The 24,907-nt window shown below is 41.6% G+C and overlaps 1 protein-coding gene across 5 annotated transcripts in view; it reads left to right on the top strand.

Annotated features, from left to right (window-relative positions):
* Positions 1–20,453, top strand: part of mtcl1 (microtubule crosslinking factor 1) — a 77,184-nt gene extending 56,731 nt beyond the window's left edge. For 3 of the 5 annotated variants that reach the window (XM_084911763.1, XM_084911762.1, XM_084911761.1), the window contains 5 exons: positions 4,919–5,191; positions 8,013–8,354; positions 8,877–8,956; positions 9,379–10,954; positions 19,179–20,453. In XM_084911763.1, coding sequence (XP_084767889.1) covers positions 4,919–5,191; positions 8,013–8,354; positions 8,877–8,956; positions 9,379–10,954; positions 19,179–19,382 — 2,475 coding nt within the window. In that variant the 3' untranslated portion in view covers positions 19,383–20,453. Of the gene's footprint in view, positions 1–4,918; positions 5,192–8,012; positions 8,355–8,876; positions 8,957–9,378; positions 10,955–13,435; positions 17,951–19,178 lie in introns of those variants that run through there. The other 2 variants (XM_084911764.1, XM_084911765.1) reach the window with 2 other exon arrangements.
* The last annotated feature ends 4,454 nt before the right edge of the window (positions 20,454–24,907 follow it).

The raw sequence follows: 24,907 nt of genomic DNA, 5'->3' as shown, positions 1-24,907 counted from the left end.
GACAAACAAACGAACATTCATAATCTCTCCTCACCGATTAAATTTAAAAAAAGAACAGCATCCAAGGAAATAATGATGAATCACACTCTTGGCACTGCACAATGGATATAATCTGTCTTTGCGCAAACTAATTAATTCAGCTTTGAGCCTAATTGTTCAGTGTGCCTCTGAGCATTTCTTATAGAACTGAAAACAGCTGTTAAAGCACTCATTCATATTCCTAATGAGATAGAAGTGCTTTGTACTTTGAAAGTATACCATCCTCATCTAAAAATGACATGGCTGTGTGTAACCTGATGTTTGCGTTGGTGTCATAAATGCTGAAGTCTGCTGATATAACAAACACATCCAGGTAGTTTTATTTGCTAAAGCATGCTTTCCTGCATCAGCACGAACTATTAAAAAGACCAGTTTTAGTAACGGATCGATGTGTCTGATTCGTTTTGGCTAATCAAATGGCTCAAAAAAGAAAATTGTTGTTGGCAAAGCCCTGTGTGATAGCATGGCTGCTGTCTGGCAGAGCAATAAATAAAATGACGAGGAAGCCGTTTTACGCAGTGCTGTATGCTGTCTGAAACCGACTGTCTGACAATTTTAATGCCAGATTGTGGTGGATTAGCGAATCTGTAAGTGTAAATCTAGTGTGGATTATAGCAAAGACGCATGTGGCTCAGGTCTGCTAATGTCACAAGCCTCCTCAGTCTGCATGGCGGAGTACCTTGGGCCGAGATACTGAAGGGATCGTGTGTGTTAGCGTGTGAATGGGTGGATAAGGCTCGTAGTAAGAAAGCACTTGGACTGCTTTCTTACAAACTAATTGAGTAGAAAAGCATCATGTCAGTACCAGTCCATTTATCATTTTATATTTGCTGAATAATGAGACCTCCCAATAGAAAATAAAATCTGCACCTCGCTAATAAAGTAATAAATAATTCTTCCAAAATTAAATTAGATTGTTTCCAGAAGTTAATCTTCGATAAAAGTCTTTGTAAATCTGTCTGGTAGGAGGATTATAGATGGTTAACACTCCTGGTTTAGCTCGAGGGCCAGAATCTGCCCAGCAACAACTCCAAATTTGGCCCATTGGACAGCTTTAAAAAACATATGGAGTGCATAGATTTTGAACTTTTAACTGTATTTTCATATTTTTTTAACAGCTTTTTGCATTAGTAAAGACCCCCATCTTATAGTGGAATCCATACTACCCAAAAATACAAGGACATTTTCTGTTACCTTTACACGTTTATCATGTAGCTTCAGTGATATGACCCACTTCACATCAAAGTGGCCCGTATGTAGCCCACGATGTAAAACGAGTTTGGCAACACTGATCTACACCAGTCACTTCCTTAGAGGAGGTAATTAGTGTTTTATAAAAATGTAAAGGTTTGTTATAAAAGCACTTTTAAAACCAGCTGATTGGTGAGCCACATATTTTCCTTATGACTTGGTGGAGGGCAGAAGCTAAAAGAGCGCGTAATGGACCTAACCCTCTAAAGCCACGAGTATCGTTTTAATCCGTGTGTTTTTGTGAGGTTTTGAGACCCCTATAGCATCAGTGTCATTTTCTTTTCCCTGGAAAACTTGAACAAATTGCACAACAAATTTTTAAGCAATAAATTACACAAAACTGCTGGCTGTAGCAAAAAAAGATCTAAATTAAAACTCATATTTGCAAACTGATATTTTTTTTCTTTTTCATTTGTCAGAAGATTCAGTAAAAACTCAAGTTTCAAGAAATTATAATTTTTGGGGTATTATTTCATGGTTCAAACGTTATAGGGTTTAAAAAGGGAAACGTTTGAGGTATACGTATCTAGATCGATGGCTTACTCTTCTGATGTCATATTTCAAAACTCCCCTCACAGTCTGGCGGTCTAATTAAGATACCTGTTGTTTGAATCCCTCCCAGCTCCCACCTGTGGGCTCAGAGGAGATAATTAGTCATCAATCACTCCTAAATTTTGTTGTAACAGATTCAAAGGAAGCGGTGAACTCTGCTGCAACAAATCTGTCATTTTGAAAAGCAGTTCTCTGACTGAAGTGTCGGGATTGTGTTCACAGCATGTTTCTAAGAAAAACTGTTATTTAAGGTCAAACATAATTAAACTTGTCTTTTTAGATTTGCGTTTAAATCTCACAGGAGGCGAAATAAACAGCAACTTTATTCTGAGAAGCAGCACATTTGTTTGGCAACGTTTGCTGAGTGTGTTTTATTTGCGCGCGTCTCTGGGGGTACCTCGCTGTCGCCGCGTGGGAAATCTAGAACTTTCTTTCCCGTTGAGAATCGAACCGGGTCCTGAATGTCTCTGACCACTTTGCTGAGAGCTAAAAATTTGAAACCCTTGGTGGGTGGAGAAGTGTCTCTTATCAGCCTGAGCTGATTTTTTTTTTTTTTAAAGGAAACTGCAGCTTTGGGAACCAATTAAGAGGCTCGAGTCAAAGGAGGAAGATTATCTTTTTAACTCTTGTGCTTTTAATCTATAAATCTCTTACATGGTTCAATCCTTCCACAGAGGAGAGGTCGCTGAAGGCCACAATGGGAACTAATGTACTTATTTGCTCTGATAACTGTGCAGAGTTCTTTACTTGCTTCACTTATTAGGACTTTAGAAATATACTTCTCATTCAGGATTATTATACATCCCAGTAGACCAGACTAGAATTGGAAATTGCTCTCACCTGTGGACATAACCAGTGATTATGTTATTGCTTACGCTGCCTCCTGTTTCATGCTCTGGTCTGGCCACCTGCTCGCCCCTACAGAGCTGTCTGTATTAATAATACCGCAGAGTCTGACTTATAGCATTCATTCAGCAGCTCTAAGTGTACTCATCGTCTCCTCCGGTGTCAAATTAGGCAGGTTTAACAGATAAACCTACAAGGCAAATATTTGTGAATGAGAGAACGGAAGCTCGTGTTTGAGGAGGTCCGTGTGCACGACTCTCCTGCTGCAGACTCTACTTTGTATCATTATGTCTTGGAATGAAAGCCTGTCTGAAGACTACAAAGCTCTGCTCTGCAGAAAGAGAAGCTTCCCTCTCGTTGTTCTGCAGCTTTGAAGAATCTGCAGAATGTCTGATTCCCTTCTTCTTCCTCCCCCCCTCCCCGCTTTTGTGTGGTTAGACATATAAATTCAGGTTTGAACTGTCTCTGCCTGCTGCAGAATAACCACTTTGTCATCCTCTCTTGTCATTTCGCTGTGTACAGCAGAGATTCAATTCATTTTAATTAATTTGAACTGGTTTTAAGTTGGGAAAAAGTCACCTAGCAGCAAGAAGGTCCTTGGTTCAGATCCAGGTGTGGTGTTTGCTTGTTCCACCTTGTTCCTGTGTGGTAGGTTAGTTAGCAATTCTAAATTGAATGTAAGTGTGAAGGTGAGAGTGACTGATTGATTGGACCCCCCTCAGACCTGTGACCTGTCTGGGGGATACCCCCACCTCTCGATCCGTGACAGCTGGGTTAGGCTCCAGCCTCACCTGGGCAATAAAGTGGATGGTTTTTATCGCTTATCGTGCCATTTTACCCTTTTATTTGGCCCTTAAGTTATAAAAGAAGATCATTCTCACCTGCATGTCTGCACAGTAATTGTGTAACGATAAAGAGTTCAGCGTGAAAAGTGGGAACAGTTGGACCGGCACTAGAACCGTGCTGCTTTGTTGTGTTGATTAGGTGAGTGAGCAGCAATGCTTTGGAGAGGGACCCAGAGCAGCAGTGCAGTGAGAGAAAAGTGAAAGGCCTTCTGCTGCTTTTATTTTTCTCTCTGCCTCGTCCTTTTTTTTAACTTCTGTGTTTGGTGACTTTCACCCTCAGTTCAGCAGAACTTTGATAACAGGCTGTTGAATACGGCTACAGGCCGAGTAAACGGACAAAACACAAGGAATATAAAGTTAGAGAAGACTGTCGTCAGTTTTTTTTTTTGATACATACAAGAGTAAAATGTTTCTAGGGAGCACTGAAAATATGACAATATAGTTGTTTTGTTTAATTTTATTTATTTTTGTCCTGTAGGAAGATGTGGTAAAGAGTTCTTAATTTGCTTTTGTTTCATTTTTTTCAATTTGAAATGCACTGAGCTCTGAGCTCTCAGGACCAACCTACATTCCCTATATTTTCAGTTTTATTCTAAGCTAAGCGAACCATCTTCTGGCTACAAGTATGTATAATAGAAGCCTGAAAGTGATATTGATTCTCTTAAATTTCCCAAAGGTTTTTATCGACTACTCTTTTATTTGAGAGTATATTTCTTCAAGCTGCTCTTTGAACCAACGTCATGCCTAAAATCTTCCTTTGTTAATTAGGATTCAAACAAAAATTTGCATTGTAAAAGTTTTCTCTTACTTATTAAAGACTACAGCGTCTGTTTACATCTTCATCTAACACGTATGCTGCTGCTGGCATAACACTGTGATTTTCAGCATTGCAAAATGACACCGATCAGTCCCAGTGAGCCGTTTAATTGTTGGCTCGTCCGCACGTGTCGATCTTTCGTAGTGTGAGAGTGAGCGTTTGTTTCAGCCAACGCCTTTTCATTCGTTTTTCTGTTCTGTTTTGACATTGATTTATTATTTTGTGGTTTGGTGACCTGCTTGGCTGCACTCACGTTTGTATGTTACTGAACTGACAGAAAGTTTGGAAGAAGATCTTTTAATTGTCTGAAAACTTTCTATTTACAAATGTTGTGCTCTAAAATTAAAGCAGTCTTTCACAGAAATTACAAAACAGTAGGATGGTTTTGTAATAATAAGTGTTTTGCCTTCATGTTAATAACGTTAAAGCCAAATTAAACAGAAATTCTATTAAAAGGTTAACAGCAAACTGCCACTGCAGAGACTTTTACTATTCTCTGGTATTTTCTCTTTTTCTGTGTTTTTTATTTATCGTCTCTTTTCAATATTTGTGTCTCATCTTCGACCAGCTGGAGGAGGAGGAGCAAGGTAAGGTGCGAGGTGAAGCGCAGGGAGGCGAAGGGGAGCCAGCTGCAGACACCGAGTGGGCCCTGAAGCTGGAGCGCGAGGAGCATCGTCGTCTGCTTGCCGAGAGCCACAACACGTCGCTGGACCTGCGCTGGAAGCTGCAGCACGGAGAGAAGAGGTGGAACCGGGAGAGGGTTGATCTCCTGGAGCACTTCGAGAGGGAGCGGCAGGAGTGGGACAGCAGTATGCGGGAGCTCCACCGGAAGATGGAGAGGGTGAGAGAAGGGCGGGAGTAAAAACAGACAGAATAGTAGTGGTAATAATGGCAAAGAAGGAAAGATTTGGCAAGATTTGACTCAATCTGAGGTCTTTGCTGTAATGTAATCATTGGATGCATCTGTTTACAAGGTTTGAAATTAACTTTAAACTGGACTACAATTTCCTAAAATAAATGTGAAGATTTACAGCTCCATGACAACTTCAGCAGCTCCTCCTGCTGAACGTTATCAAGAAACAACAGTAGAAGTTGCAGGTTTCATTCTGGGATTGAACTTTCCTGATAACTGATCAGCAGTTCAGTTTATTGACCAGTAAGTAAGTTAAAAGAAAACTCAATTCTTAACTCTTACAAATAGCCAAAACATTTTTCACAGTTATTGCCATTTTATAGACGTGTTTTCTCTTGTTCACAGGCAAAAAACCAAAATATTCCTTTTAAACATTGATATAAAACAGAGAAAAGCTTTAAATCTTCATATTTGAGAGACGGTCTTGTATCATTTTTTTTGTAGCACGTCGTCACGTTACTGCTTTCTGTGCTTTGATATAGAAAACATGACGCAATATTTTTTTTTAAAAATAATTTTGCCATATTTTTATATTATGATCATTGCATTCATCCGAGTCCTGGCATTTCTGCCCAACAAAGATGACTAGACAGAAGTTCTTAAAGTTTATCTGAGGTTGCCTAATATCCCTCTTTTGTGAGGGAGACTTGGCAAAGATGGCAGCGTATAATCTTTATTTAATCTCTGTGAGCTCTGAATGTCTTTTGCACGAGTCTTAGACCTGAGACATCAGAGATAAAGAGGGAAAAACTAAAGCTACTTAAAACTTTTTAGAAATAAAGTTTTAAGGGGAGACAATCAACAAAATTATAGCTAATAGATTTTTTTATGCATTTCTTTTGCTGCATCAGTGTTTTAAAAAAGGTATGAGAGAAAGAAACCCAGACAAAGGACTCAGGGCGATTATAGTAGATGCAATAATTGAGCATAACTGAATAATTTATGTCCTTTGTGCGATTTAATTAGACGAGCTGTAGCATTGCACTTTTTTGCGTTTTGATGTTCAGGGCAGGAAGTAGAACTACACACTGATTAATATGATGTGTGTGTGAGCGTATTATCATTCAGACCAGGGGACAGGAATACACCTCTCTGAATATAGTTTACGCTTTCCAGCTCAGAGAGGGGGAAAAAACTGCTGATGCACCTCTGAATGGAAATGCATTATTCAGCAATGTTGCAGGAAACTATAAAGCGCAGGTCATCCACTGAACTGCTCAGACTGGCAGGCTGAAAGTGAATGAGAAATGTGGCTGTTCTTCCTTAAACTTCAAGCCAGGAACAAGGTGCTTAACCTCAAGTGCTGCAGGTGGATTACTGAGCGAGTCACATTGGAGTAACAGAGCACAAGAATATAGCGCGTGTGTGGTAAAATGCCTCCTCTGCTTAACAGAAATGGATAATGTAAAAAAAAAAAAGAGAGAGGTGGAGCTATGTACTGGAAAGAAGAGGAGTGAAGTCATCAGAGAATACATGGTTGTGAATGAGAAGAACACAGATGGAGATGTACATGTGCAAGGAGCAGAGGTAGTGAAGGTGGTAAGGAGTGTTGGTGTGACAGAGGGATGCTAGGGACAGGGTGAGAGGGAGGTGACCCCTAAAAGGAGCAGAAGAAGCTAAATTAAAGGATAGATACACTTTAATGGGAATTCCCATTTTGGAGCCTCGATTTAGGCATCATAGCATCACTGGGTTGGCTTTTTTTCTGTTTTTTGTTTTTTTGTTTTTTTTGTTTTTTGAGCTAGATTTAATGAGAGAGTTGAGTGCTGTGTACTATCAACTAATAATGGCAGACAAGCTGCATCCATGTACAGATGTAGCCTTTCTGATGAAACCCTCCCTTGTATCCAGGCACGGGTCCAGCACTGCGAGTGCACTAACATGTGATCGGACAACTTTCTGCACTAAAGTTGTGCATTTTAAAATGGGAGCTTTTTTGCACACTTCCCTTGACTGCAGGACCACATAAGAGGTTTTGCATGCTTTATAGTGCTAGACCTGTGAAGCAGCCAGTAGGGTGAATGGATGAGTTTGGTTAAAACCATGCAGTGGCAATGTTTCATGTCTCAGAGAGAGGTGTGTCTAAAGATCACTCTTCAAAATTAATTTTAAGGGAACTTGATGTCAAATAAAAATCTGTTTGCTGCGCATGAAAAGGAAAAAAAACTTGTATATTATCTGATATAAAGCTGTAGAGCTTTTTAAATTCTTAATCATCGACCTCAAGATTCATTATGGCAAATGTGCCACTTTCACTAGCAGCTGATTAGCTTAGCATACATAGAGTAAAAAGTCAGATTGCTTTTTTTATACCTTTGTACAAACTTAGTGTCATTCTTCATTGAGTGTTTTCCAAAATATCAAGCTGTTCTTTTTGATTAGCTTCTTAATTGGATTTTATTATCCCATAAACTTATTTGACCACCTTGACAGCAATAAGAATAAAAGAGAACACATAAAATGTGTCACGTGGTAAAAATTTAATTTTTGCATTAAAAAATAAAATTAAAATAATGAGATCAGCACATCATGAATATACGCTTAACGCTGTCCGTCTGAAAAAGGAGCATCAGGAAAGAGACACAACTCAAACCTTTTTCGCATATTTATTCCGCTCATATATTTGTTTAAAATTGTCCTGACACATTTAGTAATTACAGTTTTATTATGTTTGATGACTGTGCTCGCTGCATTTACAGGTAATAAGCTCCCAGACTCTTATCCAGCACATGTGTCGTACTTCATGCAGATGCAGAGGGAACTTAACTCTCGGCGAGGTGAGGGCTCTGACGTTAAAGATGGCAGCACATCCTACAGAGGGATGTTTTCACCTCAGGACAGTCCCTGCCAGGCTCCCCGGTCGCCTCACACCCCCCGCTCCCCCTGTACGGCTACACCTGTCCTGATGCCCCCCACACGTTCCCACTCTGACTCCGAGGCCATTCTGGAGGAGCAGGGGGCTGCGATGGGGCTCAAAGGCTCAGCAGACAACCTGTTCCTGGACGCACTGTCTCTGGACCCCATGAGTGGACCGGAGGTCCCTCCACCCTCCAGACTGGAGAGTGAGAAGAGGTTTCCCTGTATGAAGGAGGTAACGCACATCTGTATGAGTTCAATATGACCTTTGAAGAGACAAAGGAAAATTTGTGCATGTGTGTGATAGCTACACTAAGTGAAAAAAGATTTTGAGCTGTTACTAATGAAAATTCATCTTAATGTAAATTTTAATCTAAAATAAAGGTAAAAACAAGTTATGTTATGTTTTCATTTTAGTTGATAGCGTAATCTTCATTAATACGCGTGTTTCATTTCTTCTTTCATTGTTTTATATTTATTAGTTCGTTTAGCTATGAGGTCAGAGTGTGAAACATTATTCACAAACACCAGTTTAGATTTTAAGAGGTTATATTTAAAAGTATATTAAATTGTAAGAAGCACAAATCATTCTTTCAAATTTATCATTCAGTGTCTGTTTCCAGGAGAAGATGCACTTACTTCTCTAAACTGTGTTGCACAAGTGAGCCAAAATACCACAATATTTAGATTAAATAGGGTTATGCACTGAACCCCCTTCCCTCAACATGTTTTAACTGTTGTGTCTGTTGCCTTTCAGGCCCTAAATGAGATTTCGGAGAGAGAAGATGCTGCTGCTTACTCAGAAGACAAGATGAGGGAGGGTGGGAGTCTGCTCAGGTAACCACCAGAGAAAGAATTATGTTAAACTGAGTTCAAAAAGCTGGAGTATTGTAAAGTCTGCTGTAATTTTTTAACCAATAACTGGTCTGACTGGCTGCAGATTATCCGGCCTCCAGCAGTAGTTTCTTGCTCGTACGTACTGATCGGCCCTGTTGATTCTGTTAAGTGTGACTTGTAGTGACGGGGAGACTGGTGATTGTTCTTTTATGGCAGCGATGAGATCCAGCTCACTACGCTGTTAAATAATTCACAAAGTTTTTAAACACGGACACGCACCGAGTTCCTTTGCAAAAAAAAAAGCAGGCACAGATTTTTGGAGGTTTTTTGTGGGAAAATAAAGGAGATGTTATGAAGATCAGTTTGAGACATTTGACTTTAGCTGTAGTTAATGATCTGTGTGTGTGTGTGTGTGTGTCCAGAGCCAAGTCGGTGTGCTCCATGAGCGACTTCCAGCGGTTAATGGACAGTTCACCGTTCCTCCCTGACAAGACGCGTCATGGCGATCAGGGCCAAGACGACGTCACCCCGCCTCTGTCTCCAGATGATCTCAAGTACATCGAGGAGTTCAACAATAAGGGCTGGGACTTCCCGTCAGCCACCTCTGGTCCGGGACTGTTGCGGGAAGTGTGGACAGACAAATCAACAGAGGCCCGGGAAGGAGAGGCCGTTCCTGGTCCATTCCAACCCGCTTCCTGGTTCCTCACCACCAGCGCCACCCTGACCACCAGCACCCTGAGCAGCCCTGAGCACTGCCACAAGTCCCCGCTGAGAGGCAATGGAGCAGCGGCAGCAGGGGTGGGAGTGGAGCACTACGGGGTGCACATCCTCCACAGCCCCACCAGACCCGGGGCAGCTGAGCACACCACTGCCCAGGATCCCGATTTCCTGTATGCAAAGGGGACCAAAGCAAGGGGAGGAGTGGAGGCTGGGGTGGGTGCCAGTGGGCCGGATGAAGTGTTCAGCAGTGCAAGGTGGCCTTGCCTTCTGGAGGGTGGAGGACTAAGGACTTCTCCTAGTCAGTCTCCTATCTGCCCCACAGTGGGCTATGCATCCTCTCTGGATCTTCAGCTCTCCAGAAACATGAGTGACGACATGAAGGAGGTGGCCATCTCTGTGAGGAACGCCATCCGCTCTCCACCGGGGCCTGTTGTCCGGGACACCGCCTGCCAGACCAACGGTTTCACCACAAGAGGGACTCAGACCACCCAAACCATCAGCGTGGGTCTGCAGACAGACCTGCTGAGGAACCTGACCAGCAGCCCCCACCGCTGCCTCACCCCAAAAGGTGGCAACACGCCCATCTCGTCCCCATCACGCAACACAAGGAAAGTTCAGTACTCTCCTGTGGTCCAGAGCAAGTTCGAGCGACCCTGCTGCTCCCCAAAGTACGGCTCACCGAAACTTCAGCGCAAACCATCCACGTCCAGTAAAACCGAGCTACCCAATAACAGCCGCGCCCCCATGCCCACAACGCCCCAGAAAGGGAACAACGAGTCGGCATGGGCCCGCTCCACCACCACTCGCGACAGCCCTGTGCACACTACCATCAACGACGGGCTGTCCAGCCTCTTCAACATAATCGACCACACCCCTGTGGTCTATGACACCATGCAGAAATTTAATAAGTCCCCAAGTCGCTCCCGCCCCACGCCACCCTCCACCACTGAGCCGAGCCCCGCTCACGGGCCTCTGTCTGCAGACCCCAGGAACGCGCAGGAATGCCTGCGGCCTGCTCGCGGGCGCTCACCAAGCCCTGTGCAGCTAATAGTGGAGACGCAGGGCGACAAGAACCCAGAGGTGGTGAGCATTCGGCAGGACCTATCGGCCCCGCCGGGCTACACGCTGGCTGAAAACGCAGCCCGCATCCTCAACAAGAAGCTGCAGGAGCAGAACTTTAGGGAGGAGAGGAGGCTGCAGGCGGGAGGACCGAGCAGCCACGGCAGAGACAACAGCAGGCAGACCGAGTCAGACAGAGGACAGTCAGGATGCATGGAGGTAAATACACAGATGCACTGGATTCATCGCTTCATCATTCATGTGATGTGGGGCCCATGTTTTATGACACGGTGATACTTATGGTACCGCCTTGGAGTTCCCGTGTAATGTCTGAAGACGTCTGTGTTTAATCAGACAAACGATGATCAAGAATTCACCTTTAAAATGTGCACGATCACTAAAATGTTCATGCTCTTTCCTCAGATCAAAAGCACTGACTGATGCAATGGTAATGTTATAAAACATCTAACCCTCCTCTGCAACACACTGAACTTTCTCTTATCGCTGCATGTAGAAACTCTTGAAGGTTTCTTCTTCTGTACTTTCATCTCTGCTGCAGTGGCTTCCTTGTAGTGTGGCTTTTACCTCTGTGCTTAAACCATCACTGAGGCCCGACTGAAGTCTGATTTATGTCTCTGATAAGTGGAGAAGTGAAATAAATGGTCTAACAACTGCGATCTGAGTGGGATCACTATTGCACAGTTCCTTAATTAATCATTAGCAGCGCCTTCCAATCAAGTGTTCAAGCAGAATTTTAAGTGGCTCCGGTTTTTAAGGGAGTTGGATCCCCGCCCCCGCGTACCAAAATAAACCTGGGAAAGCGCTAACTTCACTCGATGAAATCAGTTCAGGCTGTTTTCACCACCCATTTCTCTGACCCGTGAAAAAAATGTGACAGACTTTTAATTAATTAATATATGTGCTGAATGAAATAATTACAGTATCTGCCGGCACGCCTCATATTTGGCTCTCCATAAACCGATTAAAACCTATGAAAAGCAGGTCATGCTGCATTACAGCTGTACAAAAAAAAAATCTGTGTTCCCCAGACCAGTTGTATATTTGAAATTGTGTACATGTACAGGGAGCAACATAATCGCACATATGCTGGTTAATAACATCAAGAGTTCACCTACTGCTGTTCACTGATGTGCAGGAGCAACGAAGATTAGAGTCTGATATGTGACTTTATGAATGGCACTGGAGCGTGCGATCATTCATGAAACAAAACTGTGACTCTGTGGATAATGATTACAGCATGATAATAGCACGAAAGTAATGGATTGCGATGGTGCGTAACCACGCGTTATGTCAATTTTTTAGAAGAGGTATGAATGTAGATTTCGTTTTGGTGTCTTGGTGTAAGAACAAACTCACAGAAAATACTTTTTATTTCTTGAAGTGGCGGGCAGTATGGAGCAAACCTTGTGTCTTAATGCAGCCTTTGTCTTGTAATTAATAAAAGGTAGCAGTAAATAAGCTGATATGAATGTGTGGCTTTGGTGAACCCGATAAATTTGGGTGTAGCTAAAGCTTACTCACTCTCACCACTGTTACTTACACCAGTATCATAGCTGCTGGTGACTGTTGCACAAATGTGGCCATTTCGATCAATTACTTGAGGAGCTTATGAGTTTGAAAAGGACCTTTTATGCTTTTCCTTATTTTCAGCCATGTACCGTTACACTGGTAGATGCTCATATTAATTATACCCAAAGTTTTAACTGTTAAGGACAGTTTGGAAGTAATCCAGGCTGCTCTTTAATGCTCAATTTCACACATTTCTTTTCTATTCCTCTTTCTTTATTTTGAAGAAATATATTTTGTGAGTTTTTTTTAAAGATGTAAGCTTTTAATATCTATTCTAGTCACAGTTAGCAATAAAACTGACTCTCTGGGCTGCGAGTGGTGAAGTTGGACCGTAACCATGACACTGCCAAACTAACAAGGTGCTCCCAGCCTAAATGTTGCCGTGCATTCTTGTGCTTTCCAGATTTGCTGCTGGCTGTAGGTAGGTTAAACTGGTCACAAAGAGGGTGCCGCACCAAAAACCTTGTGATTCCTTTGCTTGTCAGATTGCCATGACTCACCCACAATGTGCACTAAAGACACCAACTTGCTAGGTAACCATCAAGTTTCAATGAACCCTGAAAAGTTGTGGAGACCTTTCACCTTCAAAGTAAAACTTGTGCCTTGCTGCTGAAAAAGGTGCAACCTTTACTTTGAAAGTAAATGGTCTCAGTTTCTAGTTCTAACTTTGCACTCTTGCTTTCATGTTCACTCTTCATGAGCACTTAGTGGGTAGTTTGTGAGTGGGGACTTTCTTAGCAACTAAAGAAATAGAAAGGAGGTTTTTGATGTATACCACTTTGCAACCAACTTCACCTAACAACAGCAGGCAACCACTCCCTAGCAACCAGTGGTTGCCAGGTGGTTGCCAACCAGTCTCTAGGCCTGCCCCCCTCCTCCCCTTTCAGAAGTTCCAGGTTTTAAGTGAAGCTGTGTGTGTGTTTATTGGGTGGTCCGCCTTATTTCTGCCTTCTGCCTTCGACATACCTGACTTTTCTTTGATCTCTTCCCCTTTGCTTGATTTTTACCAATTAACATTTCCCGCTCTATCTTTCCTCCTTCTCCTCCCCTCCCTCTTTCCTCCCCTCTGGGCTTTATCTCCTCCTCCCTGTCCTCTGTGCTCTGATCCAGAACCACACTGTCATACTAACAACTCCTTGGGGACTCTAAATCTGCTAGTCTCCGTGATGTAAGTTCCTCTTCCTCCTCCTACTTTGCCTCTATGACCTCTGGCGGTGGGTTCACCAACCACAGGAACCTCACGCCCCGCAGACCTCAGCCCCCCCCCCCCACCTCCCCCCTCTTCATTAATGCATGCTTCACAGGATAGCACAGTGACAGTGTGTGAAGCCATTGGAGTGGTGTCAAAAGTCGTGCGACGGCCATGCATCTGTTTCTCCCAGTTAATGAGTGCATGCTCATATTTTTTGGTGGATCATCAATTTTTTGTAAAGGGCCATGCCGGTGTTTTTGCATGCTGCAGAACATTACCCATGATTCCCATCCACTATTGTAACTAACACCATACTATATGTTCTTGGCTTATCAAAATTTTAATAAAAATCTCTCTTTGTACTGTATAAAACAAACACGTTTAAGTGACTTGCATAAAGTGAGAGATGGGGTTTATTAAGCAGCACAAATCAGTGAGTTCCACTGCAGCAAAAGCAGCCAGAGCAGCAACTATGTTGCTAACTCTTCATACAAGTGACCTTACAGATTCTTACCTCTATATTTAGCACTTAAAGAATAATCTTTTGCAGAGAATGAAATCACACTCCTTCTGTGTGTGTATAATCTGAGTGTCTTCTTTTTATGTTTTGGTAGCCATTCGGGCAGTTTGTGCATTTTGGTACACATAACTTCCTCAGTTTTAAACTATTAGCCCTCCCGCTTTGTTTATAAAGACAATTTCAGACATACACTACAGCCCTAAACTTTTCTAGACACTATTCGGTTGAGGTGCATGTGAGAAAATGCATTTCTGATGCATTTGAATCGGACATTAGTTGGGAGGTTGGATTACACATCCTATCCGTGCAATGTCCAATTGAGCCCACGTCTGAAAAGCACAGCTAATAGTCCTGAAGTAATTTTCATGTGTGTGCATCCTTCTGCGCACTCTGTCCAGTCAGCACCTTCACTCAAACCACACAGAATCCCATCTGAAGCTCACTGTTTTTGTGAAGATTTGATGCACAATGCCCATTTTTGCCTCAGAATAGTAAAGAATCCTTCCAGAAAAACTTCCTGGATCAACAAAGGTGTAAAAATGAGTGCTTGCAAATCTATTCATTACCTTTTGAGTAATCCTGCTGTAAAACAAGAAGTAAACACATTTCATAAAACCTTTGCAGACATAAAAATGAGATTAGATTTATTACACAGTTTCTGCTCTCTGTGCTGGATTTTTACTGCAGTATGTATCTAAAGAAAAATTCAAGCTTCAGCGAGTAGCTCGTCACACTTAAATATAAAAGCTAAATAGTATAGTGGTAACATAAAATATCTGCTATTTGCCACTGATTGGGGGGAAAAGAAGTCATGCAAAAACACTGGTATGGTCCTTAAATTCATGTAACCCAAAGAGTCTTCGGCTTACGTCTTGATCACTGGTGGATTTTAATATTTCTGCCAAAGTGTTTGCCAGTGAACATGACATAAAAGACGACTCTTGGACATTTCACACATTCACAGGTCAATTGTTGTCTGTTCGGGCTTCATAAGGCCTTGCTGGATTATTCTAACACTGTGTTTCTACCAGGTCCTCCTTTTTACGTGCACCGCTAGACGGACTGTGATGTTTTCTTGTAATATTGTACTTTTTTTTCTCACGTATTTGTCCACACAGCGCTTTCTTACGTCTTCTTACCATTTCCTCTCAGACTAACAAAGATTAACCAATGAAGACGGGCTGCTAACACTCACCATTTCCTCTGCACTGTCTTGGTTTTGTGTCATTTCTGGTAGAAATGAACTAAATATTCTGGTACACTGTGCATGCTTAAGGAAAAAATCCACTGTTAGAAACTGCAGGGAAGTGTGTCTATTCTCACCATGTCATATTGGTCATTTCAGATGTCGTGTTGGAACGAAGTGTTAGCAGGTCGTAACTTCTGATATTTCTCAAATGCTTTTGAAAGAACAGTGGCCATTGGTAAGCCTGGCTTATAGTCACTGCGTTCGTTGTGACAACCGCCGCTTATATCGCCACTTGAAGGTACATCACACTCACTACAGTCCTGTCACCACTCGTATAGGAACAGAAGAGGTGAAAAATACCTTCAGAAGTTTCCAAATCAACATTCTTAAAAAGACAAATAAACTAATGATCACAGAATTCTTTCCGTGGTGAAAAATCTCCTTCGCAACATCCAACAAAGTGGAGAACACTGAACAAGATGCCTTCATGGATATAAATACAGAGCCTTTACAGCAGGCCTGGCACAAAGAGAGGAAATGCAGCATTTGGTTAAATTTAGAGGGGTGTTAAGAAGTTACTACATTTCTCAGTAAGAATAACAAATAATCATCATATTTTTACACAAGTCCCAACAGCTGATATCATCAGTGACAAATGTATACGAACCTTTGTGGGCTCCCAGACTGCTGTATTGCTCCTTGAGTAATACCGTTGGTCGGCCTCTCCTGTGGAGGGAAACGATGCTCCTCACATTCCTCCATTTGTACACAATCTGTCTGAATAACTTCAAAATCCTTAGAGATGTTGAACAGCAAAAACTTTTCTTTTCTGAAGTCCTCAGGAATCTTTTGCTCGTACCACGATTCTCGTCCACAAATGAGTTGTAAAAATTTTGACAGATTCCTTAGATAACACAGGATGTGAGTACCTGATTACGGTAGTATTCCACTGAACAGCTTTAACTACTGATTATCTTCAAGGTTCACATAATTTTCCCCCTCACATATATTAAATACTTGACTGTTTTCCTCAGTAAATAAATGACAGACTTTAAGATTTTTATTTAATTTGTTTATCTGGGCTCTTTTTTTTTTATCAACTTGTACAACTTGTGTGAAAATCTGATGATATTTTAGGTCATACTATAACTTCAGGCTAATTTATGGACATACATTTGATCTAAAACTGATTTTTATTTATTCTTGCACTAGAGGGTTTTAAGGTGGATCTTTTTTTTTAAGGTCAAAAACTTAGAAGCTGTGGTCCATGTACAGGTGTTGACTTTGCTGTTTTTAATATCCGCTCGTGTACACTGACTTCCTGTATACAGGTGCCTGACTTGTGGGATTGTTTGATCTGATGCTTTGGCGTCACATGGGAAATCTTGCACAAGCAGTATCGTCTGTATTCCCATCAGCTGTATTCATAAACTAATGATTTATTGATGGTTTGGCGCAGACGCCTCCTGTCAAACTCTGCGACCTGTTTTTCTGCAGGACTTGCTGCAGATTGTGTAGCACATCTGTCCATCCTACATCCACGTGTCCATCCATCCATCCCGGTTATTTTTCCTCCAGTTCATCTTCTCACACCACCGCAGCCTGACTGTCATGTATTTTTAGCCGAACTAGATTGTTGCTTTTCGGTCTTCTTGTCCTCCATCCTTCAAGTGAAATCTAACGCCTGGAGATGAGCTATTAATATTTCAGGCCAGTGGTGTGATCGTTCACTCGATTCACTCTCTGACTTCACTCGAAGGGGGAAAAACAAACTCACTCATAGTTTTAGTTTTTTGTGGCCTTTTTTTCTACACTTTCTGTTTTCATCCAGGGGACAGATGCATAAAGCTTTGTTGCCAATTAAGCACTTAACAGGTTTAAATATTTAGATGTTACAATCAATGCAAAATTGCACAAATGGACTGCATGTATTTATGGACTTCTATCACCTGATACCTGCAGTGACCTCTGATAGCAGATTTGTGGCACGCAAGTGGTCATTCATCTGCAGTTTAGGACTTCTTTAAACACTGAGATGACTTCAGAGTTGGTTGTGTGAGGGTTTAAAATTCTGAATTAAATCTAATAAACTTCTAATTGTGGTATAATTATGCCACAGTCATACTCAGGAAAACAGTGGTCTGAGAACGCAGCGCCACCATAACATTGCCAGCTCTGTGGAATGAACTTGTGTGATATTGTTCCCTTTGAAATGGTTGCTTTGAAGATGGGGACCAGGTATCCAACCACTCGCAGTCAGCTGCCATTTTCAAAGCAGTTTTTGTATGTCAAGATGAAAGAAGATTATATGTTTTTGTTTTTTTTTATGTGGAAAATCATAAATCTTTTGCCATCTGTTGGACAATCCAGTGATTTAATGCTCTGATTTTATTATAGGAATATGACCAGAACACAACCAGTTGGCAACCAGCTGAGTCAAGTCCTCATGAGACCTGTCACAGAATTAGAGTGATTGCAATATGTTGGCAATCTGTCTACATTTATAAAGTAGACAGCAGTTATTTGCTAACCTTTGCTAAGTCTGTGAGCGACTATAGTCAGTCCAAGTAGAATTATTTGGACAAATGTATTATTTGAAGACAGCTTGCCTCCTACCAGGCAACCTGTGTGCAGTTACCTCGTAACTGAAAGTGGTCACCTACAAGAATAGTCAACCTCTGGGCAACCAGTTGGTTTTGGTTTTTTGTTTTTTTCCACGTGGAGGTTGGCATCTGATTTTTACTCTAGTGTACCTGAGACATTTCTTTGAACCGTGGATTTGGCTTTTTCAGAGTTTCTGTATATGTTTTCTGCATTATAAAGCCTGTAAGTCTTAAGCCTGTATTCTCTCTAATGGCCAGCAGGGGGTGGCTTCTCCAGTTGCAAAAAGTAGTTACATTGAATAGGAGTCTATGGGAAAATAGACCTCCACTTCCTGTACTCTAAGACCCCAGTAAATGCTTCTCTGATAAGTTTAGATTTGCTGGTTTTAAGTTTTACTGAATATAATATAATGTTCAGTTTGGAAAGTAAAGCCCTCATTAGACTGGAAATAGACTGGGCAGTAAGGTGGCCTTACTTTCCCCTCAATGAGTCTCTACCATACTGTGTCTGTCAGTTTCTCAGTCGGTTTTTAAGAGACGCAAACGTTATGATGCTTGATTGCGGAGAATTCTTAAATTATATCTGTCATACCAATGATTTCATATTTGTGTTTTGCCAGTGTACCAGCTAAATATAACAAATCACTGAACAGAAGCTTCTTTAAAATGTGTCAAATGAAGTGATGTTAGGCGCTTGCACTGCAGGTGTGGGTCATTAGCTGCTGTGTCCCCTGAGTAACTGAGTGCTATTAAGTGGCAGAGGGAAGGTTGAAACAGCTGCTAAAATTGACTCTTGTCTGCTTCCGTAGCTAAATGTCTGCAGTAACTATGTAACCTTTTTTTTTCTTGGTTTGTTTGCCTTTTTCACCAGATTGCACATTCCTGTTAGGTGAGAAGGTTAAACGTCTGTCACTTATTTAAGTTATTTAAAGGTTGACCTGCTGGTTTTTGCTCCAGCTTCAAGCAAACAAAATTAGTTTTAAGTTAAATCAGCACCTTTCAGATAAGGCAGGCAGAACAGGTCAGACTAAAAACTGCATTAGGAGCAGTATGTTAGGGGTTGACGTTCTTATATCCACTGAAAGAAAACTGCAACAAGAATAAAGTAAGAAACAAGTGAAAACATAAAAGTTCCTCATGAAATGGCTTTCATTTAAAATTCTTTCATTACATTGCTCCTTATTTTTGTTTCATGTGCACGTCACTTCTACATCAGCACCTTTGCTCGCTTTCTTTCACTCGCTCCCCTTCATCTTTCTGTATGAATCTCCTCACTTCCTGTTTTCCTCGGTGGCAAATGGCTGCAGGCGCCCCGTTGCTCCTCTCTGACAGCTCCTTGTCGTTGGCAGGACCTGCCTCGCTCTCCGGTGGCTCCGCCTCTGGATTCCTGCTTCCTGAGACCGGCGCGCCCGGCCAACCGCCGACCCCCCTCGCGCTGGGCCGCACGCTCCCCCTCCTCCTCCCCAAAGTGGAGCGAGGGCTCGAAGAGGAGGTTCACCTTCCCGCCGCCGGGACACCGGAAGACCATCCTGGAGGGTGAGGAGCCGCCGTAAAGCCGTCCTCTACCTCCTCCTCCACCTCTGCCTAAACAGACCCATTACCTCAGAAAACCCCCTCCAAACATATGGACTCCCTCTAGAGGAGCCTGAGAGAGGGGTTGGGATCTAACCAGTAGCACCAGCTGACCATCAAGGAACCAGAACCTTTTTTTTTTTTTTTAAGAGGAACCTGGAATGTACTGTATTTAAAGACAACATACAGAAAAATAAGTTTCCATAAGAGGTGCCTGTATACTTGAGTTAACCATCACCCACGTACGTGTGTGTGTGTGTGTGTGTGTGTGTGTGTGTGTGTGTGTGTGTGTGTGTGTGTGTGTGTGTGTGTGTCTGAACCTATTTTTCAGGTAAAAACTCCTCCTGTGTTTGCATTCTTATTTTTCTTCATCGCTGTCCCATAAACATTCATGCAAACTTTTTTTAAATCCTTTTTTTTAATTTCTTTTTGTTTTGCCAGCCTTTAAAGCTTCACTTTACTTTTCTGTTTACCTTCAAGGAGAGGAAAGACAACAAAAACAAGGAAGCAAACAAACAAACAAACAAAAAAACAACTTCTGCTTCACCGGGTCTGAAGCGGAGACACATGATGTCATTTTTGATGCTCGTGTCCGTCTTTATTTTTACGTTGAGATGAATGTTTGACTCTGTAGACATGTAGAAGATGGGTGACAACAAACATAATAACCTTATGCATATTTCGAAGGCAGTTGTATAAATATGGGTCAAATATTTGCATGCCTTTTGAATACTAGCACTTTAGTGCATGTACATAAAGAGCTATAGTCAGTTGTGATTGCTCAGCTCAGCTGTTTGGGGGAGGGGACTGTTTTGTTGTCACATGATTTGCATTGATGAAAATAAGATGTTTTTAAGTAAATTATTGTACCTATCAGGCTGGCTTTGTACAGTTGTTACTATTGGATATGAAAAACCTTTTCTTTTGACAAGAAAAAGAGATTGTGGAAAACATGAATGTTTTAAATGAAAAGTCTATGTCAAAAAAAGTCTTAACGAGCTATAGTCCTATGTAAATACTAAATGGTAATAAATATGAATGTGTATTTCCAAGACCGCCTCTTTTCTTGTATCTCTCCATGACAGAGGTTAGCTGTAGCACACGATGGATTGTGCGCTGTTTTGTTAGACCCGAGTTTGCGTTCTTGGCAAACACGCCATCCTGAACCGTGTGCGTGTGGATTACAGACCACAGGGTTACAGCGGGTCGGGGTGGGACGCACACAAGAGAGAATGCGAATAAGAAGATTGTGTCCTCCCAGAAGTCAAATCCTCTTGCATCACGTTGTGCCATCTTACTCTTGTTTCCCAGGTTATTGTGCAAGTCAAAGACCGTTACTACTACCCCCACTAGTTTATTTAAAGGTCTGCAGGACCGAATCTGCTGTTTTACCTACCCCTGGCACAGTCACTCACTGTAAAGAGATTATTTTTTGGACGTTTTGCCCTTATTTAGATAGAACAGTAAAGGTCAAGCTCACTGGAGTCACACTGGGGACTCAAGCTGCTACACACCATATCTGACCCAAGTGGTGACCTCGAGAACTTGAAAAAAAGAAGAAGAAAAAAAACAACAACAACACCAGCGTACCAGTTTCTTGTATGAATACTTCAGACTGACTGCGAAAGGGAGTTTCCGGCATCTGGACAGGATTAGAAGAGTGTTTCAGAAGGACGGCTCAGGTTGATTAGTTTAGAGACTAAGTTAAAGAGGCAAGGCTAAGATGGTTTAGACATGTGCAGAGCAGGGATTGCGGTAATATTGGACAAACAATGATGAAGGTTGACCTTCCAGGCAGGAGGAAAAGAAGCCCACAAAGAAGATTCATGGAAGTAGTGAAGGAGAGCGTTGAGAGGGTCTGTGTGGCAGAGGAGGATGCTAGGGATAGGGTGAGATTGAGGCAGATGATTTACTCTGGTGAGTCGGAAAGGGAGGAGCTGAGAGAAGAAGAAGACTAAGAGCAGTTGGGGCCTTTGGATAGTTTCCTTGTGTGTGTGTAACCCATCCTTCTGGGCAAAAAACTCAAGTCAGGGGTGTAGACACTCTGAGTGAGAGGAGTGCCAGCAGAGGCCTCTAGTATTTCGCACTAGTTTACAGATATGTGTTTCTACACCATTATAACTTATGGATGTAATTGGCTCATCAGGTTAGTTAGAGTTAGCAGATACTTAAAGTCAGTTTGGCCAGCAGTAGCTTCAGGTTTAAACAAAGCATGAGGCTGAATTCACCAACCTATAGCCTGTATTGTTAAAGCAGGAGTTCACCAACACACCGACCCCTCTGAAAGCAGCTGACTTCCTTTTATACTCTACCTGCCTCAGGTGAGTATCTGGATAACCAAATGAGAAACTAAATATCTACATTAACCAGGTCCAACTAAAAAATAAAGAATAAACACAAAGAACTGATATTTACATATATTTCTAAAAAGAATTGAGCAGCACGTATGGTTACTAGAAATACCCTGACTAAACTCCCCTAACCTGTAAATTCAGTTTTGCTAAAGGGGCTCTTAAGTAATTTATTGATCTTTTGCTCCACATCCTGCTATGGAAGCAAACAGGAAGCCAGGATAACAATTATATTAAAACACACTCTTTTGATAAGCGATGACAGAAAGCAGAATTTATGTTGTGAACAGTCCTAATTAAGGTTTTCTTTTCAACGCAGGCCCGTGCTTTTCCCTCACATTCCATAGACGGGATGGATAATACTCCCAAAATTCTCTCGATGTAACATCCCTAAATAATAAATGTACGTTTTTTCATTAAGTGTCCAGTATCACTTATTCATAAACTGGTGAAATGTTGGTAAATGTAAGGGGGAACTCTGGTTTCTCATTATATTTATATACTCCACATCCAAATATGCTGACCTCCAGGTCCAAAACATCCATGTACAAATGACACATTTGTCTGGGGCATCCATTTACAGTTTAAACAAGCAGAACCAAAGCGCAAAGGACCTAAATGAAAGTGAGAAGGAAGAAAATGTTTGTGTTAATTGAACTGAAAACTCAGTTTTCTCAGTTTTGATGGGTCTGCGCTCCATCAAGTCAAATTGTTTGGTTGTTATATTAAAATTACATGTTGGATACCTGAAAATAATTGTTACTAACTAAAACTTTAGCATTAAGATAACCTGAAATTTTCACCTATGGATGGCAAAAAATTGTTTTTATTTTGTTTTTTTTCAGTGACAGAAACAAGCTTCCATACATTAAAGACACAGGACCACACCCCATTTAACAAAATGTATAAATGAGAGGGAAAAAAAAGTCTTATCATTTCAGGAATGTTTAACAAACCAGGTACAAATAGCTTTGGGTCTTTGTGGCTCTAGTAATCTTCTCAAATGTCACTCTGGCTTATTCCTAAAATGTTGTTAATAAGCCTGGTAGTTTGTTTTTTAGTTTGCTATCATCTTGTGAAAAGTGATCAGGAAACAGGTTTATTGTCAGCGATAAAACATCTCTGCATGATGTCATAGGGACCCTAATGTGGTCTGCTGAGGCACACAGCTCTGGCTTGGAACCAAGAAGCCCCACCCACCTGCTATTCAAGCCTTTTACCTGCTCACGAGGGGGAGCCAATCAGTAATAAGACCCTTTAAGTGGTGTTAAAGGGAGAGGACTTAAAACAGCTACTTTTAAACATTGGGGGGGCTGCACTGAGAATCATGCAAAGCTACCCTAGAGTCCAACAATACAAACATGGAGCTGGAAATGTGCCTAATAGTTCCCTGTACAGTGCAACAGGCTCTTTATAGTACTTGACTGGCAGCTAATACAGACAAAGGTCCTATTTCTTCTCTTGTTTATTTGACTACTTTTCAATTTTTTAATTCCAAACAACAAACAAAGTTCAAGAATTAAATCTCTAAACTGAATTTTATTTATTTATTTTTTAAACTGGAAAACACTGGGCTTTTATTGGCTCAGAGGGACAGCGTGTGATGGTGGCAGAGAGGGGAAAGAGAGAGTGATGAAGAGGCAGAAGCAGAGAGCTGAAGGCCTCCGTATACCTTTCACTGAGTTATAAGAATGAATAATTAAAGCGTCCCGGCTGCATGCTGGGAGCTGCTGATGGCACTGAGTGGGTCAGCGGCTGGAAGGAGAAGATGCTCTTCTTTTACTTCCATCCACCCGAGAGGAACCCACCACAGCTGAATAATTTACTCCAGCCCTGAAGTCCCTGCTGAAACACACAGACACGCTGCTAAACACCGGCCACGGCAAGAAGGGTGTGACCTCTGCAAAATACAAGTAAAGTCAAGTATCACTTGAAGGTCAATGTGATATAAATGGATGGTAATTTTTTTTTTTCTTACATTTTTATGATTTCAGTTAGATTTTTTGCCATTGCCTGATTTTCCTTTCATTTAAAAGATTTCTGTAGAGTAAGGTGAGATTTTCATCATCCTCAGCGTAGATCAGGGCTGATAATTTCAGATGAGACATCAGCATTTCTCTGAAGTAGGCAGGATGATTTCCAGTATTATGCACATTACTGCTGAAATGAGCAGTAATGCTCATAGTTTAATGTCTATGACCAGAACGATCATAACACTGACCAATATACAGGTGAGAAATGTAAAATATACAAAGAGAATTTCTTTCCTACTGTCGTGCATTTGTTTGGTTAGGGCCATATAATGCATTTCATCCAGGTGATGCACCTGCAATGGCTGAAAAACACCTCAAAACATTCCCTTTTAATACAGACTCAATAAATGAAACACCTGGACTCAAACCAGGAAAATATTTATTTCTTGGGAGCAGTATTAACAGGCAGATCAACACATGCAGTGTCTGATTTTAAGTTCTTTTGAGTATGTAGGGGAGCAGAAATTAAATGTGTGGTGGGACTGAACCAAAGTGCCTTGTATCCAAAGATCAAAGATAGAAATAACCTTTCTGTGTGTCTTTGTGTGTGATTTAACATGTGGATATTGTGTGTATATACACGATAGTAAAAGTAATAAAAATTCAGGCTTTTATTTATTCCACATTAACTGTTCAGAACTATAGATACTGGGCTTGATTTCAGAATTAACATATACTAGTTATGGCAGGATCAGACAACCAACTTGCTCTGATGTTGTGCAAACATGCAGGTCCTCTCCCTTGTCTGCTCCACTGACATCAGGCTGTAATGGCAAACACGTGGCTGTTAGCTGACCTAATAGCTGATCAGTGTCGTGTTTTTAGTGTTTTTAGTGCTTTTAGTGTAGTGAAGTGTTTTTTATGGATGTCTGTTTCTGTGTTGCTAGGTCAGGTTGTGGTTGGCATGAATCAAACCTCCTGACATGTACTTCCTGTGCCTGGTAGGATTCTCTCTGGTTACTCCCCCCCCCAGACTAAAAACATGATTGTTCATTTCATATATAATAGAGATTCTAAGATTGGTGTAAATGTGAGAGTGCAGGGTTGTTTGTCTCTCTAGTTTAGCTCTGTGATGCACTAACACAGAAAGACTGGTGGCCTGTGAAGGGTATGTCCTGCCTC

Source organism: Perissodus microlepis, chromosome 18 (assembly GCF_051167445.1).
Source record: "Perissodus microlepis isolate ML-2025 ecotype Zambia chromosome 18, ASM5116744v1, whole genome shotgun sequence".
Classification (NCBI taxonomy): Eukaryota; Metazoa; Chordata; class Actinopteri; order Cichliformes; family Cichlidae; genus Perissodus; species Perissodus microlepis.
The sequence above is the reverse complement of the archived record's forward strand: the minus strand, read 5'-3'. Positions and strand labels throughout refer to the sequence as shown.